The following is a 24,045-nucleotide window of genomic DNA, read 5'->3' on the forward strand; positions in this document are numbered from 1 at the left end:
TCAATACCTTGCTCTTTACGATAAGGTTCGACTGTTTGTCCCAATTTTTTAAGCACGGCTGCTAAAACAAAGGGGTCGTTCAATTAGAATAGGCAACTTTTTTGAAAGTGCTAGCAGCTATAGCGTAAAGAGCAATGTATTGAGGAGGGAGCAACCCTTCACATACGGAATAATTTCTGTTTGTTTTGAATTTCAATGCTGCTTCTGACTTTCAGTTAAAAAACATTTTTTTTATTTAATTGTAAACAGAAGACTGGCTGGATTGATGCTACTTATACGGTATTTAGGAGTATTGTTGTTGATGTTAAAAGGTAAGACCACCATCTAGTAGTGTTTAGGGTTAATATAAAGCTGAAATTTAAGAATAATAATTATCCTCCGGGAATTTATGACGTTGGCGTACGCCAGGATGAGAATAATAATAAAAAAGTTTCCAGGAACAGCTGAATATAAAAGCTAAAGATTTGAAATTGGACAATGCAAGAAATAGGTGGAATAATTTTAAAAAATGGCGTGTGAAGTCTAATTGAGATCCAAGAAGCCAATCGTATGGATAGCCGTGACTAGACTGTAGCCATTCCCTCATAAAATTCAAATTGAGGATACACGCCTGAAAACATAACTGTACCCGTGGATCAGGTTTTGTCAAATGACTTTCGTCAGCTTGTGAGGAAATTTTGCCGTTTGAGAAACACCTTTACCCCACCACAACACGCGCACACATACAGGGATTAGACAAGGTACATGCGTTAACACACAACAAGGAGCAAGGGTCTTGCTTTGCAAAGGTTTAGTTGGAACCAACGCGTAATTCTCAAGGATGTGCTTATAGCCTCTAAAAATGCGAAATTAAAATATTAAATTATTTTAATTTGTTTTGGACGAAATCCAATAAAAACTTAATTTAAATACACTGATGAAGAGAATTGAATAACTCTTACCTCTCCCCATGGAGTTTGGATATGGTCCCGGATCCATAAGAAGGTAAAGGAAATTAGCTATTGCCTCTCATCAAATGTGGTCTAGATTGAGCAACCTCCTCTAATAGATAATCGTTCGATAAAAATTAGGGCCTCCCCCTCCCCTGAATACGTTGGAATGGGTCTACATCCTATTTTTTTTTTTTTTTTTACGTCTTGCTTAATTTTTGGCTACTATGGGCCGTGGTTCGTTCTGTACTAAATCGCAAAATATAGATAACTTCTGATTTTCTGGATTTTTCTAATAAGGCAACTTTATCTGTTAGACGCCATGATTACGGTCATCTTTTCCCTTATTACCCACATGACTAAAAATCAAATGGACATTGGCATCTAGATCTTAAGGATAATTTTCAAAATCTTGGGATGGATGCAATTTTATACTTTTTTCTCAGTTTTTTTTTCTATGATAATACCAAAAAAGCCATTTTTCCGTTGAAAATAGAAGTTTAAAAAAACACTTTTTGACAGAAAATTTCTCTCTGCATTTGTTGCCGTAGTAGGCGTTGAACTCATATCCTTCCACATAGAAGGAGAGCAACTTAACCGTTGTAGCTATGGCCTGTGACGACTGTGACCTCTGTGATGACTTTTAAGATTAATAAAAACAAATAAAACCTAATATTTGCTAGGAGCAGAAGTTTATATTTAACTCCTTTTGATTTTTGAGAATATTTCTAGTCTACGCTGTTTTTATTATGGTAAATAGTAACATTAAACCCCAAAATACGCAGAATTTATTACTTATAGTAGGGGGTCTGTCCCTTCCTCATTCCTAACCTACTCTTCGTGGTCTTAGAAACTTCGGAGGATGCTCATTTGATAAGAAATTGAGGGTTCTAGTCCCTTTTGTAAGTCGGAAGTGATGAATAAAAACCAAAAAATAGTTGTGGGGTAAGTTAGAAAAGCTAAGTAAGTTTTAAGTCACAATAATTAGCATCGAAAATCATGCAAGTTTTGATATTTTTTAAGATAATTTGATAATTTTTTAAATTCATTTTTTAAGAGTCAGATTTTACCTATAATTATCTCCTGCAAATATATCTGGAGATCAAAAATATTTGAATACGAATTGACTTTGAAAGAGTTGAAAAATGTTTTTGAATGCTTTTGCTTTGTGACCTTTGCCACCATACATTTATAAGAATAGCTCAAATGAGCTGACTTAAAGACATCTCTCTGCATTTGTAGGATTATGCAAATCTAGTACTAGCATTAAATAGACTCATGTTAAGAAGACTAAGTCACTGAGGCTAGAAATAAGTGAAGGTGAAAAGATGGTTTTAGGGAATGAGAAGATTGATCAAGGGGGCAGCTGCATTTACGCAGGTAGTATTATTAGTAAAGATGGTGGGTGCGGTGAAGTTGTTAAAGGTGGAATAGCCAAGGCTCATGGTGTTTTTTTCACAATTGTAGAAAGTTTGGTAGAATTGGAAGATAAGTCTGCAAACCAAGACTAGAATATTGAAAGCTACAGCGATGACAGGGGTGAAGCATTGTTCTGAAGCATTGGCGTTCCAAAAAACTGAGAATGTTTTCTAGAGAGATTATATACGGTCTGTTTTGGGTACCCGACTTCCATGGACTGACTGACCCTATCTCAAACAGTAGTATGTACGACAAGTGTGGTACAATCCCGCTTTATAGAGGTATAATGAGAGAAAGGTTCAGATGGCTAAGGCAGGTTTTGCGGATGAAGGGTGACAGATTGCTTTAGATTGTCCTTCTCGGTCAATAGTCTAGAGCCAAAATGAAAAGCAGCTAGTCCCCGGTTGGGTTGGAAGGATGTAAGGAATGATTTAAGGGGAATGATAACTTCCTAGAAGAATATAAAAAAGGGAAGCACTAAATAGATTGGGATGGAAGAGGAGCGTGCGTAGCTGTGTTGACCTCAGGCAGCTTGGTGCTACAGTGAGTTGCTAGTAGAAGTAGTAGTAGTAGTACTTTTATGTAAACACAAAACCAATGCACAAATACAGGATGTGGGTTTAGGTAAAGCAAAGTATAAAAAAAAAAACGTGGAAAATAAAAGACTGATCAATCAGGCTTTCCATAGTCTTTCACCAGCCATGATATTAATCAGACAGTTTGTGATGGGGCCTGTAAGTAAAGAGTGACCTGGACTAATATTAACCAAAGCCCTAAAAAGTGACGATTCTACAACAATATATACATCAAAATTTCTAGAGAAACATGTGTAAACATAGGCTCAATTTGTATCCTTCCACGCACTAATAATGCTACTGGTGATAGCTAATTGCATAACCAAGCTGTTTAGGGCCAACCAAGTTGTGCACACTCCTCCGCCATCCGCCATAGGCTCAATTTGTATCCTTCCACGCACTAATAATGCTACTGATGATAACTAATTGCATAACCATGCTGTTTAGGGCCAACCAAGTTGTGCACACTCCTCCGCCATCCATGCCTATTGAAAGCTTCCACATTTAAACCCTCCCAAGCAGTTCCAATTCCCTCTAAATCCTTTTTACATCTTTCAACCCCATTCGGGGACGAGCACTTTTTGTTTATTGCGGGGACGAGGTGACGAGCTGTAAAAATGTCCCTCATTCGGGGACGAATAGCAGCAGCAATATGATTTTCAAAGGTTAGGAATAGCAATAATTAGGCTCCGTAAGACGACGTTTAAATTTCAGTACGTAATAATACCAACGATTAAAAAGGATTGGGTTCATTGGGCTACATTGTAAATATAATATTTTTGAATTTCCTCCTGGGATATCTGACCAAAGTGGTGCTCCCGCGACGGTTTGATTCCTGGAGTCGAAAAAGGGCTGCTGCAAAATACTAAGCAAAATAAATCTTCTTATATTTTAGAGAATTTTATGAAGATGTGGAGCCTGAATTTCGAAAAGCTGGGAAAGTCTCACAGTTCAGAGTTTCTATGAACTGCGAACCTCACTTACGTGGCAACGTCTATGTTGAATTCAGTCGGTGTCAAGGTGCAGCCAAAGCATTTTTACAGTTTCAAGGTCGATTCTACGGTGGAAAACAGCTAGCAGTACTTTTTATCAACACACCAGATTGGAATTCTTCTGTTTGTGGTAATCTTTTGTCATATATTAGGTTAGTTTGGTAGGCTGATGACCAACGAACTGTGGCTTTCTGAGGCTAATCAGACCAAGTCCACGTACCATTTTTTGAGGTTTTGAAGTCAAAGCATTTCACCAACTCTTAGCTTTATCTTAAAAAAATGCCAATAAAAGTAACAAGTAGCATTAATGCTTAAGAAATTATGAGTTATGTTAATTTTTAGGGTGTTTGTAAATATAAATTGATGGTTCAAGCTATTTGAAAGCTTTGAATAGGTTGGGGTGGAGAAAAAGCGTGCAGACCTGTATGAGCGTCAGATGGCTTGGTGCTGCAGCGAGTTGTTAGTAGTAGTAGTAATATTTACTAATTGCTCATGTTCGTTGCATTCTTTTTGCTTTTAGGAAAGCACTAGACACAATTTAGCCTAAACAGCCGGAGGAGGCAGCATCGCATATCACGGTCAGTTCTATTCAATCTAAGTCTAAGCGTTGCGTTTATCTTTAGGTGAAAAGATTTGCTTTTTAAAATCTAATCTCTGTTCATTTTACTTTCTCTGTAAATTCTAAATTATAGACTGCATAATAATCTGTTAATAGCAAGTTATTACATATTGATCTGCTAGTACACCATTAAATGGGAACGCTTCCTTTTAAACTTTGCATTGTATGCCTACTTAATAAATTTTGCCTGGTGATATTTTAGTTATATTTGGAACAAAATGGTTGAAAATTTACATACTAAAGTGTGGGTTTTTACCGCCTAAATAAAGGCACCAGAACTAAATAAATTTCTTTTGAATAAGCCCTGTTTCTTATCAATGCCTTAAAAAGGCTAAAAAATATCAAACTATGAATTTTCGGGTGATTGATTGCCAACTTTGGAGATACCCATGCCAAACATAATTCAGAGTTGGTCTTGAGAGTTTTATTTAGCAGGACCACGAGATGGCCTGGTGGCCCCTCTTCTTGGTGGGCTGGAGGGCAACCTTAAGAATAAATCTTACTATCATGCGTTTGGACAACAACTCAAATTGCAACCAGTCATTACGACATTCTCAATGGGCACCATTTGAAGCTACTGGCTGATCACGTGACGATTGAGGGCTAGGAAGGGCTATTGAGGAAGATAACTGAAACTCAAGTTTCAATGCGTAGAAAACTAAAGCAATTTTAAAGCAAGACCTCCAAAGGAAGAAATCTGAAGCACACTTCCGGTTTCATCTTTAAAATAAAATCATTTCTAAGACCCATGGCTCCCAGGAATGAATTGTATGAAATGTAGGAATGGAATGTCACCCTGTTCCCATAAGCTAGGCTTTATCCTCAAATAGAAAAAATTTTCCACGATTAATCCATTCTTACCCTATCTACATCTTTTATTAGGTCAGTTGCTGATCAAGCTTGTATTTTCACTGATACACCTCCCCCCTTTCAAAAAAATATATTGCTCCTCTTCAGAGTATTCAAAAACGGAACAGTGAGATTAACAACATGAAACATATATCTTATCAACCCCTTCAAGTATTATAGAGTGCTTTGGTAGAGCCTTTGTCTGGGCTCTACAGGTATATCGCAAAAGCTGATTTGGGGATCTGAGGGACTAATGGGATCTCTCTACGATAGTGCTGCATCTCAGAAAGCAGTACTATGGCTGCAATAATAGCCAAGACAGTTGGAGATCATATCTGGTAGAGGTTAACCAATGATATCTGCCTACAATAGTGTAGCTACTCAGGAAGCAGAACCAAGGCTACAACACTAGCCAAAACAGTTGTTGGAAGTCATACCTGAGAGGGCTTAACCAATGGGATCCACCACAATATTACAGCTACTCAGGAAGCAGCACCGTGGCAATAGCACTAGGCAAAACAGCTGGTGAAGGTCATACCTGGGAGAGCTTAACCAATGGGATCTGCCTACAATGTCCAGCTGCTTAGGAAACAGAACCATGACTACAACACTAGCCAAAAACAGCCGTTGGAAGTCACACCTGATAGAGATTAACCAATTGTTCACATTTCAGAGGAGGAGAGTGCACCCATTAGGAGAAAGACCCACTAGGAGGAATCAGAGGAGACCTATTAAATTGGTGAATCGTACGAATTTTGTAGAAGAATAGAAAAATCGTAATTTCTGACGGGGTTGAAGCTACGCATAAGACAAAGTGTACAGATTGTGTAAATTCAAAGTTGTAATATTGTTTGTATATATGCAGCAGATTGGGTATCTTCAGTCTTCGGTATTGTCCCTTACTCGTTCTGTCTAAGAAAAATACCATTTTTGGGAACATTTTATTAAGAAGAAACTCTTCCCTCAATGTAGTGCTCCTGCACGGAAGAATTTACGGTGAGTATATGGTACATTTCTGGTAATTATTCATGTTATTTCTAATAATTCATAGTGAATTTAGACACTTTATGAACCAGTCTTCGTGATTTAAGAAATGGTTCTTTCATCTACGAGCACTTTGTTGTATTTAAATTATTTTTCAAGTCATTAGTCATAACGAGCCGTCCATTTTATGCCTTTTATTTTCCTATCAACTATTCCCTTCTTGAAGAAGAAATATTGTTTTTGATTTCACAAGGATCCATTTTTGATGCCCCCCTTTTACGATTCCAGAAATCATTACAAAATATTTGTATTAACGCGATTTTATTCCTTTGGGTTTGTTATTTTCTTTAGCTAGTATTATTTTACGTCTTTCGAAAGGTTTTCTGCTTGTTATTGAATTTCTAAATTTCTTGTGTTTTTCTTCAGAAACTACACCTGTATCTTACCAAACCGAAATTGTTAATTTTACTAACAGTCTCTTTACCTAAAATCACCCCGCTTATCTGTCATCACTTTACCTAAACTTACCAACCTATCATCAAGCTTTCAAAACCTTCTATTAAGCCTGAACAGCTGAGTGAGTTCATCGTTAAGATTCCGGTATGTTAAGTTGAAATTAAAACTGTTCGTGGTCTCTGTACCATTAGCAATAATGGTGTACCATTATTCCTAAGATACTTGTTTCTATTAGATATTTTTTTTTAATACAATTAGAAGTATTTAAATGAGATAATGCACCAGTTACATATCAAACTGACGAAACTCAGAAACCAAACTCATGAAAATTGTTATAACTTTAACTAACCACATAATTGAAATAAAGTAATTCCCCGTTTAAAAAGAGATAATAACATGGTTTAAACTCCAAATAAGCTTACTCTGAATCAAAACAACCTAACAACCGGAACAACTTAGCATTCACTAAAAACGTATTATTGTAACGTGCTGAGACATTAGAGAAATTTACAGCTTAAAATTTGCATAAAAAATTGCCAAAAAAAGATTGAAATGATCTTATAACTTGAAAAAAAGACTGCAACAGACTACTTTTGTGTTGCCTAGGTGTAGATGTCGTCGATTAAGAACTTACAAGTGCCTGCAGAAAACTTCTGGTGAAAAACAAAAAGCATATAAGACAGATGTCCAACTGGCCTATTCTATCGGTAAAAAAGGGGGTACGACATTTGGCGTGCCTTGAACCTCTACGTAATGATGGTGTTTGCAGGCAGCCAGTGCTGCTATTTTTATTAAAACGTGGTATTGGTACTCTGTATTGGAAGACAGTGTTGCCATATTTATTGCTGAAAAGTAATCCCTGAAAATATATCATAATTCCTAATTTGTTCTTTATTCTTTTGAATTTCTTATGTATGTATCCAACGCTCTGATTAACCTTCATTTGAGTTTGTAGCATTCATGAAAACATTTTTGGAAGAAAATGAAGACAGACAGCTGCAAACACTGAATTTATCGGTTACCTAAAATAATTGCTCGGTTGGATTGTATCATATACCTTTTTCTGTGGTTTTGGTGGTTGGTAATACGCCAACAAAATAAGATGGAATATAAAATTATTGTGTTGGTGAGACTTATATTACCTTACTAAGTTTTACAAGTTCATGAAGCTTTTATATATTTAAACAGAACTTCACCGGCCTAGGAAACAAATTTTCTCTTTCTGGACAAACGCATAAAGGTTAGAAGTCGAAGGCGTAAGAACTCATATCTGATGGGTAAGGTACTTTAGGGATACCCCTAAAAGTATCCAATTCTGAATTCAAATATTTTGTAATTATAAAGTTGAAGCTACTTCGCTTATAGGCGTTTTTACAGATTGGTGGCATTGTTGCCAGTTACATGATTCTGTTCAGTCCTGTAAGCGAAAATGCTGAAAGCACCATTGCTCGAACGAAATCGTGTCGATTGTGCAACATTAAAAAAAAAATTTGATGATTTCGGGGATTCGATATGGCACCACTTTAAAAAAAGCACTCAGAAGTTTTAACACCGGCAACACTGGTCAAGAAATAGCTTTAATTTTACCAGTGTTTCTATACTTACCATTTGAATTTGCAAATGTCATTGAATAACTGTTTGAATTTATTTTGTCTTAAATAAATATTAGGAACTCTTCCTTTTTATCTAAATTGGCAGATTTGCATAGCAGACAGGTTTCTGGTGTCTTAGCAAAATGGTTACTAACAATTTTTACCAATAAACAATAAATAGTAATCGAAACTCTAAAAACTGCAAGTTAAATACGTTAAAAGCTTCTATGTATCATAAGAATTTTCATTTTTGACTGATTTTAAATGTGTAGAACTTGCTAGATTTAAATCCATTCATCTAAAAACGTTAACATAATTCAATCGCCATTACTTACGCCATTACTATGGCGAGCCGTTACTTAGTAAGCAGGTTGATTTAATCACTGCCGTAAACAACCTAACTTCTAAAATACAAGTCTTAGATAATGACGCTTTAAAAATAGACAGAAAAATAGCCGAATTAGAACAGTCACTTGAAGGACAAAAGTAGAAGAACATAAAATTAGAATAGATAAAAGTAGAAGACTATCGACATAATTCTAATTAACATAATTAAGCATAGCTTTGGAAAAAGATCGTGTTTGAACATCACTCCCAAAGCGCGCTTTGGTCTTGATGAAAACCACAAAATTAAATTCCACAATCGCCATAGCATTGTTTTTTTGTTTTTTGCTCATGAGTGTATGTTTATTTGTTTCTTTGTTTTGTTGTTTAGTGTATATTTATTTGTTTCTTTGTTTTTGTATGATCGTATAAAAAAAAATTGTATTTTCTTATTTAATGCCATAATAAATTAAATAGCGTAACCAGTAATAATTGGTTATTTAGTTTGTTTCTGAGGGGTTTAAAGTGTAAGGAAATATACCTGTTTAAGTACCGAGAAGAATATATTTCTGTGAAAAATAGTCTTTTTTAAAGAATATCCCTACTGCTCTCCTAGAAAAGGCTCATATGTGGCTGGTGAACCATTACCATTCCTTTTAGTTTCAACTTTCTTTTAATTTGACCTTTTAGCATTGTTTTTCCTATTATTAAGCTGTTGCGCTTCTTTTTAGGTTGGTATTTTACACGCCGGTGTCCACGAGAGAAGACCTGTAACTTCCTCCATGTCTTTCGAAACCCTAAAGATGAGTATTCGTTGAACAGGGTCCGTAGCATTAATACTAAAAAACCAAACTCTTTGGACCTACGGACACAACGTTGGAGTGGATCACTATCACCGTCTCCCGAAAGGAACAAGGACGAGTTTAGACAAAGATCAAAGAGAAGGGAAAGCTGTAGGTATAAAACACAGGAAGCTCACTCAAAACGGCAAACTAAAGAACGCTCTCCATCTTCAAGAAAACTGTCTCCAGGCCATGAATACAGATATCGAAATAGTAAAACGAGAATTAGACAAGTGTCCAGTGAAAAAGAAAGCTCAAAAGCGGGTCGCTCAAAGTGGCGGTCAAAAGAACGTTCTTCGTCTAGGTCAACTTCGAGAAGATTGTCTCCGAACCACGAATATAGATATCCGAATAGTGAAATACGGAGACGGCACACTTCTTTTGAAAAAGAAACAAGGTACACACAGAAAAGAAAACATTCTGATTATCGGTCCACTTCGCCCAGCCCGAAAAAAGGAAAAGGGCGCATAAGTTCCGACGGAAGTGATTCAGATCGTTCGGGTTCTTCCATGAGTGCTCAATACAATAGAAAGGGCACTGAAGACTTGAAATACAGAAAAAAACAGAAGTATATTGAATCTAACGTTGCAAAAGGTGAAGGAGATATGTCAGCAAACCATCCAAAAAGACATAACAATAGCGAAAGTGATTCCGATGTATCAGTGAATTCTGTATCGTCCTCTATGTGTGGCTCAACTAATCTTAAAAGCTCTCAATGCAAGTCCGTACGACAATTTCCAACTCATCTTGAAAGATCCATGTCTCGCAACTCGGATGTTAAAAGTGTGGTGGATTCTGTAGACCATTCAAAAAGATGGTCAACCTCCAGTGATTGCAGTCCAGATGTGGTAAAAAATTCTGAAAAATCTTTCAAAGAGTCAAGGAGATTTGTTAATCCAACAGAAATGATATTAGGTGGTAACATCACTGAACGTTCTAAAAATAAAGCAGTTACCACCTATTCTGAAAACAGAAAGATTGGTGTCGATGATCAAAGTGGTGTGTTGGAACCTGCAAGATCTCCGCTCCAAAGCTCTGATTTGTTGATTTTAGAAGCATTGGAACTGCTACAACAAAATAAATAGGACGGTATTCAAAAATTGCTTTATATCGCCCGACTTAGTGACATTTTTTAAATAAACTTGATTTTGTAACAAGCTCTGCTTTTACTTGGTATTATTTTATTTTTAATTTTTTTACTAATGACATCAGTCATTTGGCTTGCCAAACTTTTCCCACCTATTTAAGGAAAAACTTGCCCCTCCAAAAAAAAGAAAAAACTGACTATGCAGATTTTATTATGTATACTTTTTATATCATCATATTCCGCGGCCAAATGAAAACTTCGATAATTCCAAACCGAGACAAATATTAGCATTAGAAGAAAAATTCATTAAAACACCACGCTACCCAAAGCCAAGACAGCTGTGCATGCTCCTCCTTCACCTAAGATGTGTTCCAATCCCTACTTTTTACCCCAATCAGATGGAGTTCTGCAAGAACCTGCAAGATCTCTGCTCCACAGCTCTGATTTGTTGATTTTAGAAGCATTGGAACTGCTGGAACAAAATAAATAGGACGGTATTCAAAAATTGCTTTATATCGCCCGACTTAGTGACATTTTTTAAATAAACTTGATTTTGTAACAAGCTCAGCTTTTACTTGGCATTATTTTATTTTTAATTTTTTTTACTAATGACATCAGTCATTTGGCTTGCCAAACTCTTCCCACCTATTTACGGAAAAACTTGCAACCTCAAAAAAAAAAAAAAACTTCTGTACATGTTCGATTGGTGAAAACCTTTGATTACAGATAAGTGTCTTTTGCTTCTTCCGCCTTATCAATCTTTTGTTACGTCTTCATTCATTTCACTAACTGTATTTATTAAAAATTGGAATGATTTCTTATTGCGATATTTGCTTTCTCTGCAGATAAATACAGTTAGTGAAATGAATGAACCTTTTTATCTTGTAAAATGTTAGCTTTTATCAGACAGTCTTGGCTGAACTTTTCATTAAGAAGTAATGATGCCAAGGCTATTTTTAAAAAAATGGATTTTTAACTGAGAACATTTATTGTAAGTGTTTTATTGTTTTTATTTTTTCTTTGCTGAAGACGGCCCTTAGATATAGGGCCGAAATATTCAAATAGGTTTTGTTGGTTCACTGTCTTGAGAAAAAAGTCTTCATTATTCTCTCTTTTGTTGTTGTATTATGGAAAGGCAGTGTGGTCTTCGTCATTATTTTAGATAATTGGGGGAAACAACCCCTAAATGTCATAGAATCTTAACAAAAATCACACCATCAGATTCAGTGTATCAGAGAACCTTATTGTAGAGGTTTCAAGCTCCTATCTACAAAAATGTCGAATATTGTATTTTCTACCAAAAGGTAGATCATGGATGCGTGTTTATTTGTTTGTTTGTGTTTTTGTTTCTTTTTTTTCCTGGGGTGATCGTATCTACCCAGTGGTCCTAGAATCTTGCAAGAGGGCTCATTCTAACGGAAATGAAAAGTTCTAGTGCCCTTTTTAAGCGACCAAAAAACTGGAGGGCACCTAGGTTATTTCCCACGCTAATTATTTTCCCAAAGTCACCAGATCAAAATTCTGAGATGTCCATTTTATTCTGCGTAGTCAAAAACCCTTTTAACTATATCTTTGGGGAGGACTTACTCCCCCACAGTCCCCGTGGGAGGGGCCACAAGTTACAAACTTCTACCAGTGCTGACATATAGTAATAGTTATTTGGAAGTTTACATACGTTATCAGGGGGATTTTAGGCTGGGGGGGTGAGAATAGGGGGATATTTTTGGAGAACTTTCATTGGAGGAATTTGTCTTGGGGGAAAAAATTTCATGAAGTGAGCGCAGGATTTTCTAATATTATTTAAAAAAAATGAAAAAATAAATATGAAAAGTTTTTTCAACTTAAAGTAAAGAGAAACATTAAAACTTAAAACGAACAGAAATTATTGCGCATACTATGGGCTCACCTCCTCCTAGTATCTCGCTCTTTACGCTAAAGCACTTTTAGTCATTTCAACTATTTATTCTACGGATTTTGTGATTTAGGGGTCATTCTTAAGAAATTGGGACAAAATTTAAGCTTTAGTGTAAAGAGCGAGGTACTGACGAGGGGGGTGAACCCCTTTATATACGTAATAAAAACATGAGAATACAAAAGTTCGTTACGTAAACTAATTTTTAAGTTACGTATATTATCTTTTACAAATAAAAACATTCGTAAAAAAATTAAAAGTTCTAGTTGCCTTTTTAAGTAACCAAAAATTCAAAGGGTAGCTAGGCCTCCTCCCCCGCTCCTTTTTTTCAAAATCATCCGATCAAAACTGTGAGAAAGCCATTTAGCATAAAAAATAATATGCAAGTTCGTTTTAATTATTCATCTGCGGATAGCCAAAATCAAAAAATGCATTGATTCAAAAACGTTCAGATATTAAATAACAAAACAAGTTTATTTTAACAGAAAGTAAGGAGCGACATTAAAGCTTAAAACGAACAGAAATTACTTCGTATATGAAAAGGGATGCTTTCTCATCAACGCCCCGCTCTTTACGCTATGCAATTAAAATGCATTAATTAAGGCGTTAACTGGAAGTAATTGAGGCGGTATTATAAAAAGACCTATAACTGAAAATTTAATGGAGAACGGAAAAACTGAACTTTTTTTTGAGTTTTTTAAAAGATATTAACAGCCAGTTTTTTTTTATGCAAACACGTTTTGAAGGCATCCTGAACACAGCAAATAATATTTGATATAAGCTAATCTGATAAACAAGTACTTCAGTGAGTAAGAATAAAATTTGAAATTTTTTTGAGAGATCGAAACTTTTTGTATGTCGAGAAAAAAAAGATAAAACATAGAAAGTCAAAAGTTTCACCAGAGCCAACGCTAATGCGTTGTCTATAGTAAAGGCAATAATACTCAAAAGCTTTTATTGTTGTTTTTTTTCCAGAATAACTTTAGATGGAAGGGGTCATAAAACAAACTTTGGAAGGGGGCTAATTCGATTAAAAATTGGAAGTTCTTTTAATCTTTTTAAGAGTCAAAGGCGATCAAACGGCAACTAGCCACCCCATCCCACGCCCTTTTTCCCCAATAGTTAAAAGATCAGATATCAAAATCTCCTGGATCGAAGCAACCCCTCGGGCCCGAGTGCCAGTATTGTAAGTAGTGTACTTGAGGTATATATGATTCTCATGGAGGGGATGATCGTACAAATTTAATAGGGGAGTCATTCAATGGGTAATTGGAAATTCTAGTGCCTTTTATAAGAGTCAAAAGTGATTGGAGGGTGACTTCCCCTTTTCCAAACACATCTGACAAAAATTTTAAAATAGCCATTTTGTTTAAATAGTTCAAAGATGAAATAACTAAAAATCTGGGGTCGACACAAACCCTTGAGCCCAGAAGAAAGTGTTGTAAGCTACGCCCCGGAAGTATTGAAGTTTTTTACATAAGAGTCGAACCTATGAACTTACGGAGAGGCTCATTTGATCGAAAAGTGAGAGTTCTAGATGAACACAAGTTTTTTTCTTTTTTTTTAATTTAATTCATGATTTCTATGTTTTTTTTTAAGCAAAACTAAAGAAAAAACTGCAGAAAGGGGGACATTTCTCCGGTTTAAAATAATTCCTTTTTGACTGGAACGTATATTAAACTTTCTGATAGCCTATAATCGAAATAAATAAAAGCGGTTTGCTTCAACTTTGCCTCCCCCCGCCCCCGCATCTCAAAAACATTACAATGTTTTTTTTAATATAATACTAAAATAAAGTAATTTTTAATTGGAATATAAATTTGACACAAAAGCCTCAAAATTTCAATATCCTTGGCTTTTCAAAAAAAAATACAAACCGCTTTTATTTATTTCGATTATAGGCCATCTGAAAGTTTAATATACGTTCCAGTCAAAAAGGAATTATTTTAAACCGGAGAAATGGCCCCCTTTCTGCAGCTTGTTTTTGAGTTTTGCTTAAAAATAAACATAGAAATCATAAATTAAATTTAAAAAAAGAAAAGAAAAAGTTCCGTCTTTTTTTGTTTGTATTGTTTTCTTTTTTAACAATACAACACATCAATCGCAATCTTTGCAAAAGCAAAAAAGGAAAAACACAGATTACCTAGAAATGACTCGCTAGCTTCTGAGCAGAAATTGTTCGCCCAGGTAGAGCGGTTCCTTGAATATACGCTAAAAGTTTTTTAAAAGTTTTTGATTAAAGTCAGTCGTTTGTGCTGCGCTTCTGTAGGAGCAAGTATATTGGTGTCATTGATGCTACTGAAAGACAAAGATAGTTGAACTGTACAATGGAGCTGAGGCCGAAAACATTTGGATGGACTTTGGACATAGACCAATCAAAGACTAACTTTAAAGTTAGTCTTTAAGACAGTTGCTTAGGCGGCGCTATTGAAGGAACAAGTAGACTTTTGCTATTGAAAGACCAAGGCAACTTGAACTGTAGAATGGAGATGGGCCCGAAAACATATGACAAGGATTTGGACATGGACAAATCAAAGACTAACTTTAAGGTAAAGTCTTCGATTTAAGTCAGCTGTTTACAGGGCGCTATTGAAGGAACAAGCAGATTTTTGGTGTAGATGCTACTAAAAGACAAAAGTAGTTGAACTGTACAATGGAGTTGAGCCCAAAAATATATGAAGACGATTTGGACATAAATACACTGTTCAGTGAGCTTTTATCAGAAATTACTGGTAAAGTGTCCCCAATGGAATATACTAAATTACACGCCAACTTTTTGGAGATCAGGAATTAGTGTGAGTCAACTGTTGTTTTGGCTTAGCTAATGAGCCAATAAATAAAGTCAAAAATTGTGACCAAAGTGACATTAAAAGTCCCCAATATATTTGACCGATCAAGGAGATGCCCCAAGGGCTGAAGAGCCCATTCCAGCAGAGGAGAATTAACCATTTAAAACTCTCTGTGTCTTGGTGGTTTTCAACCTGATTTAGTTGCTGGAATAGTCAACTAAAATTTCTTGGGGTTTTCTAATGTCACTTTGGTTACAATTTTTGACTTTATTTATTGGCTTAAATAAATGGGAGTCAACTGTTGTGGCTGTTCAATTTTCGCCTTCATTTAGTGGCTTATCATCTAAGCCAAAACAGTTGACTCGCATTTATTTATTACCGATAGATGGAATCAGGGAAATGCCCAATTTCAGTCTCTCTTTTTTCTCTCATAAAAAATATAATCAGCTTGGTGCTGTTAGAATAAGGAAACGAGTTTGTTAAAGAATATTATTTTACTTTGAAAAAAAAAGAAATCATAATGAAAACATAAAAAGAAAAAAAAAATGCCAACAGCACCCGGTGTTCCCAGGCGGTCACACATCCAAGTACTGACCGGGCCTGACGTTGTGTGACTTCCAGGATCTGCCGAGACTGGGTACTTTCAACGTGGTATGGCCATTGGCTGAAAGATTTTGTAACAAAATGATTGTTGATCCACAAACCGAAAAGAAACAAAATGCCTAATTTTAAGAGTCATGAAGCAAGGTTTTTAGTAGACAAATATTTAGAAAGAATCAAAATATGATTATCAATTGTTTTTTTTGTTTTTTGTTTTTTTGTAAGCCTCTTTTCCTTCTGAAACAAAACGACAAGCCCCCCAAAATGTTTCTACCTTTGATGACTACCCTATGGCTTCCTAGGCTAGTTTCGATTAGTCGAATTAGAGGCTCTTTGCATTGGCTTATGGTTATTTTTAGAAACAGTTCCTCGATTTTTGCGTATAATCTATTGGTTTCTTAGGTGAAAATGAGCTTCCTCTCAATTTCTATGCTTTGTAACGAGATCTATGAATGTAAAAGCAGACTTTATTGTTTGTAACAAAAGGGCAAGCTTGAAATATTAAAAAACTAAAAAAACTAAAAACTAAAAAAAACTAAAAAAAAGGAAAAAAACTGAAAAATAAGCTAAAATAAAGGTAAAAACCAATAAAAAACTAAAAAAAAAACTGAAAAAACTAAAAAAAGGCAAAAACTACAAAAAAAACTAAAAACTAATAAAAAAAAGTAAAAAAGCTAAAAAACTAAAAAAACTAAAAAAACTAAAAAAAGGTAAAAAACTAAAAAAAATAAAAAATAAAAAAAAACTAAAAAAAGGAAAAAACTGAAAAATAAGCTAAAATAAAGGTAAAAACCAATAAAAAACTAAAAAGAAAAAAAGGAAAAAACTAAAAAAAATTTTCATCTAAAAAACTAAAAAAACTAAAAAAGGTAAAAACTAAAAGAACTAAAAAAGAAAAAAATAAATGACGACACTCAAAGAGAAAGCGACCAGGACAAAAGGAATGTTCGATTAGCAATCAACAAAGCACCGGGACACAGGGAGTATAAATGAAAAAAGCTAAAAAACTAAAAAAACTAAAAAAAGGCAAAAACTACAAAAAAAACTAAAAACTAATAAAAAAAATAAAAAAGCTAAAAAACTAAAAAAACTAAAAAAAGGTAAAAAACTAAAAAAACCAAAAACTAAAAAAAACTAAAAAAAAGGAAAAAACTGAAAAATAAGCTAAAATAAAGGTAAAAACCAATAAAAAACTAAAAACAAAACTGAAAAAACTAAAAAAAGGCAAAAACTACAAAAAAAAACTAAAAACTAATAAAAAAGTAAAAAAGCTAAAAAACTAAAAAAACTAAAAAAACTAAAAAAAGGTAAAAAACTAAAAAAAAAATAAAAAATAAAAAAAAGGAAAAAACTGAAAAATAAGCTAAAATAAAGGTAAAAACCAATAAAAAACTAAAAAGAAAAAAAGGAAAAAACTAAAAAAAAATTTCATCTAAAAAACTAAAAAAAACTAAAAAAGGTAAAAACTAAAAGAACTAAAAAAGAAAATAATAAATGACGACACTCAAAGAGAAAGCGACCAGGACAAAAGGAATGTTCGATTAGCAATCAACAAAGCACCGGGACACAGGGAGTATAAATGACGACCAGAACATAAGTAAAAAAAAAAAACTAACAAAACTAAAAAGAAGGTAAAAACTACAAAAAAACTAAAAAGAAAAAAAAACTAAAAACTAATAAAAAAACTAAAAAATCTAAAAATCTAAATAAACTAAAAAAGAAAAAAAAAGGGAAAAAATAAAGGAGAAAAACAAAACTAAAAAACGAATGTATATACAGACCGGGACACCGGGATACAAATGACGACCGGGACACAGGGAATATAAATGACGACCGGGACACAGGGACACAACTACAACGGGGACACCGGGGGAAACAGGGGGATATAAATGACGACCGGGACAGGGAATGGTCGATTAGCAATCACCATCAACAAAGCTCAAGGGCAATCATTAGAATCATGAGGTATAGATCTGAATACAGATTGTTTTCCCATGGACCATTATATGTTGCATGTTCAAGAGTCGGTAAACCTGACAATCTATTTATATGCAAAGACAATGGGACAGCAAAGAATGTTGTATATTCGCAAGTTTTACGTAGTTAAAACCATATATATATATATATATATATATATATATATATATATATATATATATATATATATATATATATATATATATATCTATATTCACAGGTGGGACATAGGGACACAACTACAATGGCGCGTAACTATTATGGCGCGTAACGACTTACGCGCGTGGGGGGGCTTGGGGGGGGCGCGAAGCGCCCCCACCAACTAGGTGTTGAGGTGGCGCGAAGCGCCACCCCAACAGCTAGTATATATATATATATATATATATATATATATATATATATATATATATATATATTTATATATATATATATATATATATATATATATATATATATATATATATATATATATATATATATATATATATATATATATATACATATATATATATATATATATATATATATATATATATATATATATATATATATATATATATATATATATATATATATATATATATATATATGTTTTTAACTACGTAAAACTTACGAATATACAATATCCTTCGCTGTCCCATTGTCTGTGCATATAAATAGATTGTCAGGTTTACCGACTCTTGAACATCAACATATAATTGTCCATGAGGAAACAATCCGTATTCACATCTAGACCGCATTTTTCTAATGATTGCCCTTGAGCTTTGATGATGGTGATTGATTAATACGGGACCCAGAGATCGAATCACGCTGCAGGAATGCACTGCAGGGCCGACGCACGGACTTTAGTAGTCAAGAAGCGTCGTTAATTCTTAAATAATATAATAAATGATGGTGATTGCTAATCAAGGTTTATTTGAAAGATGATTTAATCAAAATTAACCTGTATATAAAAAAAATAGAACTGAGTCGTTGAAAAATATTTCAAATTTCAATCTCTGTTCAGCAGAGCCGTAACCAGGATTCTTTCCCTCGGGATGGGGGTACAAACGACAACAGTAGGCACAGTTAAATCCGCACCGGCAGAGGCGGGCATCAACCGATTAAGCAGAATTTCAGGGTATAATACTTGGAAAGAGGAAACTTTACATTGATCGTTTCTTCCTTGTCTTCATTTTCAGGTACTGGCAATAAAAGAGCACGATGGGGATAAGGTTTTCCATAATTTTTATTATCACCAGTGATTTTTCCATTTCTATAGTCTACTACCCCAGAATAACTTATTTCTTCTTCTCTTGAAGCACTAATGTGGCACTCAGTAGATTGTAAAATGATTTCTCCTTCCTTGTAGTTCCATTCTCTTTTATAAGACACCGAATGCTCCTTTTCATCTGTGTCAGCGTTGATGACTCCAATTCTAGAAGACTGAAGCTCTACTCCAATCATCTCTATATTGCTCAAATATTTTGGGAACCCGTTATTTAAGATTTTTTTCATGTTAATTAAAACAATGAGTTTTCTACCAATCCTAATAAATAAATTCTCATAAAGACTCAAGATTAATTCATCATAATGACTATCAATTCTTTTGATATCCCGGTAATACTCAAGTTGAGCGTCAACTTGAGCGTCAAGTTGAGCGTCAAAAAATATACAAATTTTGTTATAATTATTTCTCTGCGGAGAGCCAAAATCAAAACATGCATTGATTCAAAAACGTTCAGAAATTAAATAAAAAAAAAAGTTTTTTCAACTAAAAGTAAGGAGCGACATTAAAACTTAAAACGAACAGAAATTACTTCGTATATGAAAGGGGCTGCTTCCTCATCAACGCCGCACTCTTTACGTTAAAGTTTTTTACTGTTTTAAAAAGAAGAGTTGAGAGAAAGAGTCAAACTTTAGCGTAAAGAGCGGGGCGCTGATGAGGAAGCAGCCCCTTTCATATACAAAGTAATTTCTGCTCGTTTTAAGTTTTAATGTCGCTCCTTACTTTCAGCTAAAACAACTTGTTTTTTTATTTAATAACGTCACAGGATGAGATCAAGCAGGTTTTTAGTTATAGTGTAACGTCATTGAAAACTGTTCGTAATGACGTTATCTATATATATATATATAAAAGTTGTCTGTCCGTGTGTCTGTCTGTCAGGTGACGTCATGTTTCTGTGTCGACTGACGTCATGAAGTTAGTTGTCGTCATTTTTGCTATGACGGTGACGTCATTAAAGATATTTAAGACATGCGTTCACGGAAAAATGTTTAATTGTAAAATGACTGAAGAACCTACAATGGCAACAGCCGAGGAAGCTGCTCAAAGAGTCTATGCCAAAAAACTTGCTGCTGATAGAGAAAGTAAGAAAAGAAAGCGTGCCGAGGAATCACAAGAACAGCAAGAAAACAGGCTTGCGGCTAAAGAACAAAAACCGCGCAGTTAGATGAAAATCCACCTGGAAAGCGAGAGTCAAAACATATCAAAACTGAAAATGATAGCGATGATGATTGGGTTTGGGATTTTGACTTGGATAAGGTCATCAATGCCTACCAGATTTAAGTTAAAAAACAAAGGTTCGGCGATATGTACTTCATAGTGACGCTGAAAATTAAAGAAGAAAAAAAAACTGAAAAAATGTAAAAAACTAAAAAAAACTAAAAAGAAAAAACACTCAAAGATAAATTACAGACCGGGACACAAATGACGACCGACACAGAGGGAATATAAATGACGAACGGGAACCTCAAAGAAAAATTACTGACTGGGACACCCGGACACAAATCACGACCAGGAATATAAATGACGACCGGGACGCAGGGACACAACTACAACGGGGACGCCGGGGGCACAGGCGGGATATATAATTGACGACTGAGACACAGGGATTGATTGAATAGAGATTACAGACCGGGACACCGGGACACAAATGACGACCGGGACACTGGGACACAGGGAATATAAATGACGACCGGGACACTCAAAGAGAAATTACAAACTGGGACACCAGGACACAAATGACGACCGGGACACAGGGAACGTAAATGTTATTTATATGCACAGAAAATGGAACAGCGAAGAATGTTGTATATTCGCATGTTTTACGTAGTTAAAAATATATATTTATATCTATCTCTATTCACAGGTGGGACACAGGGACACAGCTACAATGGCGCGTAACTAATATGGCGCGTAACGACTTACGCGCGCGGGGGGGCTTGGGGGGGGGGGGGGGCGCGAAGCGCCCCACCAACTAGGTGTTGGGGTTGCGCGAAGCGCCAACCCAACAGCTAGTTTGAAGATATAAATTTGCTTATTTAGTAAATCTTAGTCAGTGTAAAAACTTCTTTCGATAGATAAAATGAAAAAATTCGTAGATTTCTTTCTCCCAAAATATTTCAGCAACACAGAGATGAATGGAGTAGAGCTCCAGTTTTCTAGAGCTGGAGCCACCAACACTGCCACAGATGAGGAACATTCGTTAAGTCGTAAACTTGAAGTTAACATCTGGGCAGGAAAAGTTACTTTCGAGTCTACAGAAGTTCGCAGTATTGCTGCAAGAGAAGAAGAAACAAAATATATTGCAATATTAGACGTTAAAAATGGAATAATAGCGGGCGAAAAAACAAACAAACAGAACGCCCTATAAAAGGAGCAGTAAAAGAGCCAGCCACTCAAAATTAGAAGACAGACTCTACCCTTATTTATCTTAATAGTCAGTCAACTGTGCCCACTCCAGAACAAACAAGTCTTGTCAATGCTGTTAGCAAGGACTCAAATTTAACAGAAAAGTAATTCGAAGAAGAACCAGGTATAAAGATTGAATTAGAAGAGCCAAGTCCTGAGCCTATCCAAGTTACTATTCTTCTATTGCCAGTAGCAGAAAATTAAAACAGGAACAATTATTCGGGCTAAAGTATCTTCTTGCCAAGAATTATACACTGAAATTCAGTCTCATAAGTGATGCCCGCCACTCCCGTTTCGGATATAACTGTGCCTACTATTGTTGTTGAATCTCTTCCGTCGTCTCAAACGTCTATTGCTGCGCCAAAGCTGTCAATTCCAACAATAAAAAGTACTAACGCAGAAAAAGATATAGAAGAGAAAGAGCCCAATATCTCAGAAAACTTCCCACATAGAATCAGTGACAAAGAAACCAGACGCCGACATGTTTTGTTGATGCCCAGCTTGAGTGTTGCCGAGAATTGAGTATTACAAAGGGTTCAATCGTAACGGAAAAGCAATTCAAAGAAGAAACAGATCTAAAGAATGAATTGGAAGAACCAAGTCCTGTGCTTATCCAAGATACTACTCTCGCATTGCCAGTAGCAGAAAATGAAGAAAAGGAATGATTAATGTGACAAAGCGATACACTCTGAAATGTTGTCTAATCTAGTGATGCCCCCAATCCCGTTGCAGATTTAATTGTGCCTACTGTTCTCGTTGAATCTCTTCCGGTGTCTCAAACATCTAATGGTGCTCCAAAGGTATCGATTCTAGCAACAAAAAGTGCCAACGCTGAACAGGATGTAGAAGAGGGGAAAGAATCGAATATCTTTGAAAAAGTTCCACCTGAAATCAGTGACAAAAAGATCAGTGGCCGAAATGTTTTAGTTGACGCTCAACTTGAGTATTACCGGGATATCAAAAGAATTGATAGTCATTATGATGAATTAATCTTGAGTCTTTATGAGAATTTATTTATTAGGAATTTTAGAAAACTCATTGCTTTAATTAACATGAAAAAATCTTAAATAACGGGTTCCTAAAATATTTGAGCAATATAGAGATGATTGGAGTAGAGCCTCAGTCTTCTAGAATTGGAGTCATCAACGCTGACACAGATGAAAAGGAGCATTCGGTGTCTTATAAAAGAGAATGGAACTACAAGGAAGGAGAAATCATTTTACAATCTACTGAGTGCCACATTAGTGCTTCAAGAGAAGAAGAAATAAGTTATTCTGGGGTAGAAGACTATAGAAACGGAAAAATCACTGGTGATGATAAAAATTATGGAAAACCTTATCCCCATCGTGCTCTTTTATTGCCAGTACCTGAAAATGAAGACAAGGAAGAAACGATCAATGTAAAGTTTCCTCTTTCCAAGTATTATACCCTGAAATTCTGCTTAATCGGTTGATGCCCCCCTCTGCCGGTGCGGATTTAACTGTGCCTACTGTTGTCGTTTGTACCCCCATCCCGACGGAAAGAATCCTGGTTACGGCTCTGCTGAACAGAGATTGAAATTTCTATAGAAAAAGTCTACTTGTTCCTTCAATAGCGCCGCCTAAGCAACTGTCTTAAAGACTAACTTTAAAGTTAGTCTTTGATTGGTCTATGTCCAAAGTCCATCCAAATGTTTTCGGCCTCAGCTCCATTGTACAGTTCAACTATCTTTGTCTTTCAGTAGCATCAATGACACCAATGTACTTGCTCCTACAGAAGCGCAGCACAAACGACTGACTTTAATCAAAAACTTTTAAAAAACTTTTAGCGTATATTCAAGGAACCGCTCTACCTGGGCGAACAATTTCTGCTCAGAAGCTAGCGAGTCATTTCTAGGTAATCTGTGTTTTTCCTTTTTTGCTTTTGCAAAGATTGCGATTGATGTGTTGTATTGTTAAAAAAGAAAACAATACAAACAAAAAAAGACGGAACTTTTTCTTTTCTTTTTTTTAATTTAATTTATGATTTCTATGTTTATTCTTAAGCAAAACTAAAAAACAAACTGCAGAAAGGGGGACATTTCTCCGGTTTAAAATAATTCCTTTTTGACTGGAACATATATTAAACTTTCAGATAGCCTATAATCGAAATAAATAAAAGCGGTTTGTATTTTTTTTTTGAAAAGCCAAGGGCATTGAAATTTTGAGGCTTTTGTGTCAAATTTTATATTCCAATAAAAAATTACTTTATTTTAGTATTATATTAAAAAAAAGCATTGTAATGTTGAAACATCTATTTTGAATCTCAAACTAATGAGTTTAACGGTCAGGATACATATGTTTAAATACAAGAAAACGCTAGCGCTGTAAATCCTCCTAGCGGAAGGTTTGGGATAGTGCCATCTATACCCCTAACAAAGTTTATATAGATATACGAAAAAAGTTTTG

At 35.1% G+C, this 24,045-nt stretch overlaps 1 protein-coding gene and 1 pseudogene across 2 annotated transcripts in view; one reads left to right on the forward strand and one right to left on the reverse strand.

The window, feature by feature from the left end:
* The window catches only part of LOC136026534 (U2 small nuclear ribonucleoprotein auxiliary factor 35 kDa subunit-related protein 2-like), a 54,786-nt gene extending 44,048 nt beyond the window's left edge, over positions 1 to 10,738 (forward strand). For both annotated transcript variants that reach the window (XM_065703209.1, XM_065703210.1), the window contains 2 exons: positions 3,819 to 4,045; positions 9,471 to 10,738. In XM_065703209.1, coding sequence (XP_065559281.1) covers positions 3,819 to 4,045; positions 9,471 to 10,666 — 1,423 coding nt within the window. In that variant the 3' untranslated portion in view covers positions 10,667 to 10,738. The remainder of the gene's footprint in view (positions 1 to 3,818; positions 4,046 to 9,470) is intronic.
* A 5,177-nt stretch (positions 10,739 to 15,915) lies between these two features.
* LOC136026707 (5S ribosomal RNA) lies at positions 15,916 to 16,034 on the reverse strand (annotated as a pseudogene).
* Between the last annotated feature and the right edge of the window lie 8,011 nt (positions 16,035 to 24,045).

This window comes from Artemia franciscana, chromosome 4, assembly GCF_032884065.1.
Source record: "Artemia franciscana chromosome 4, ASM3288406v1, whole genome shotgun sequence".
NCBI classification, from domain to species: Eukaryota; Metazoa; Arthropoda; class Branchiopoda; order Anostraca; family Artemiidae; genus Artemia; species Artemia franciscana.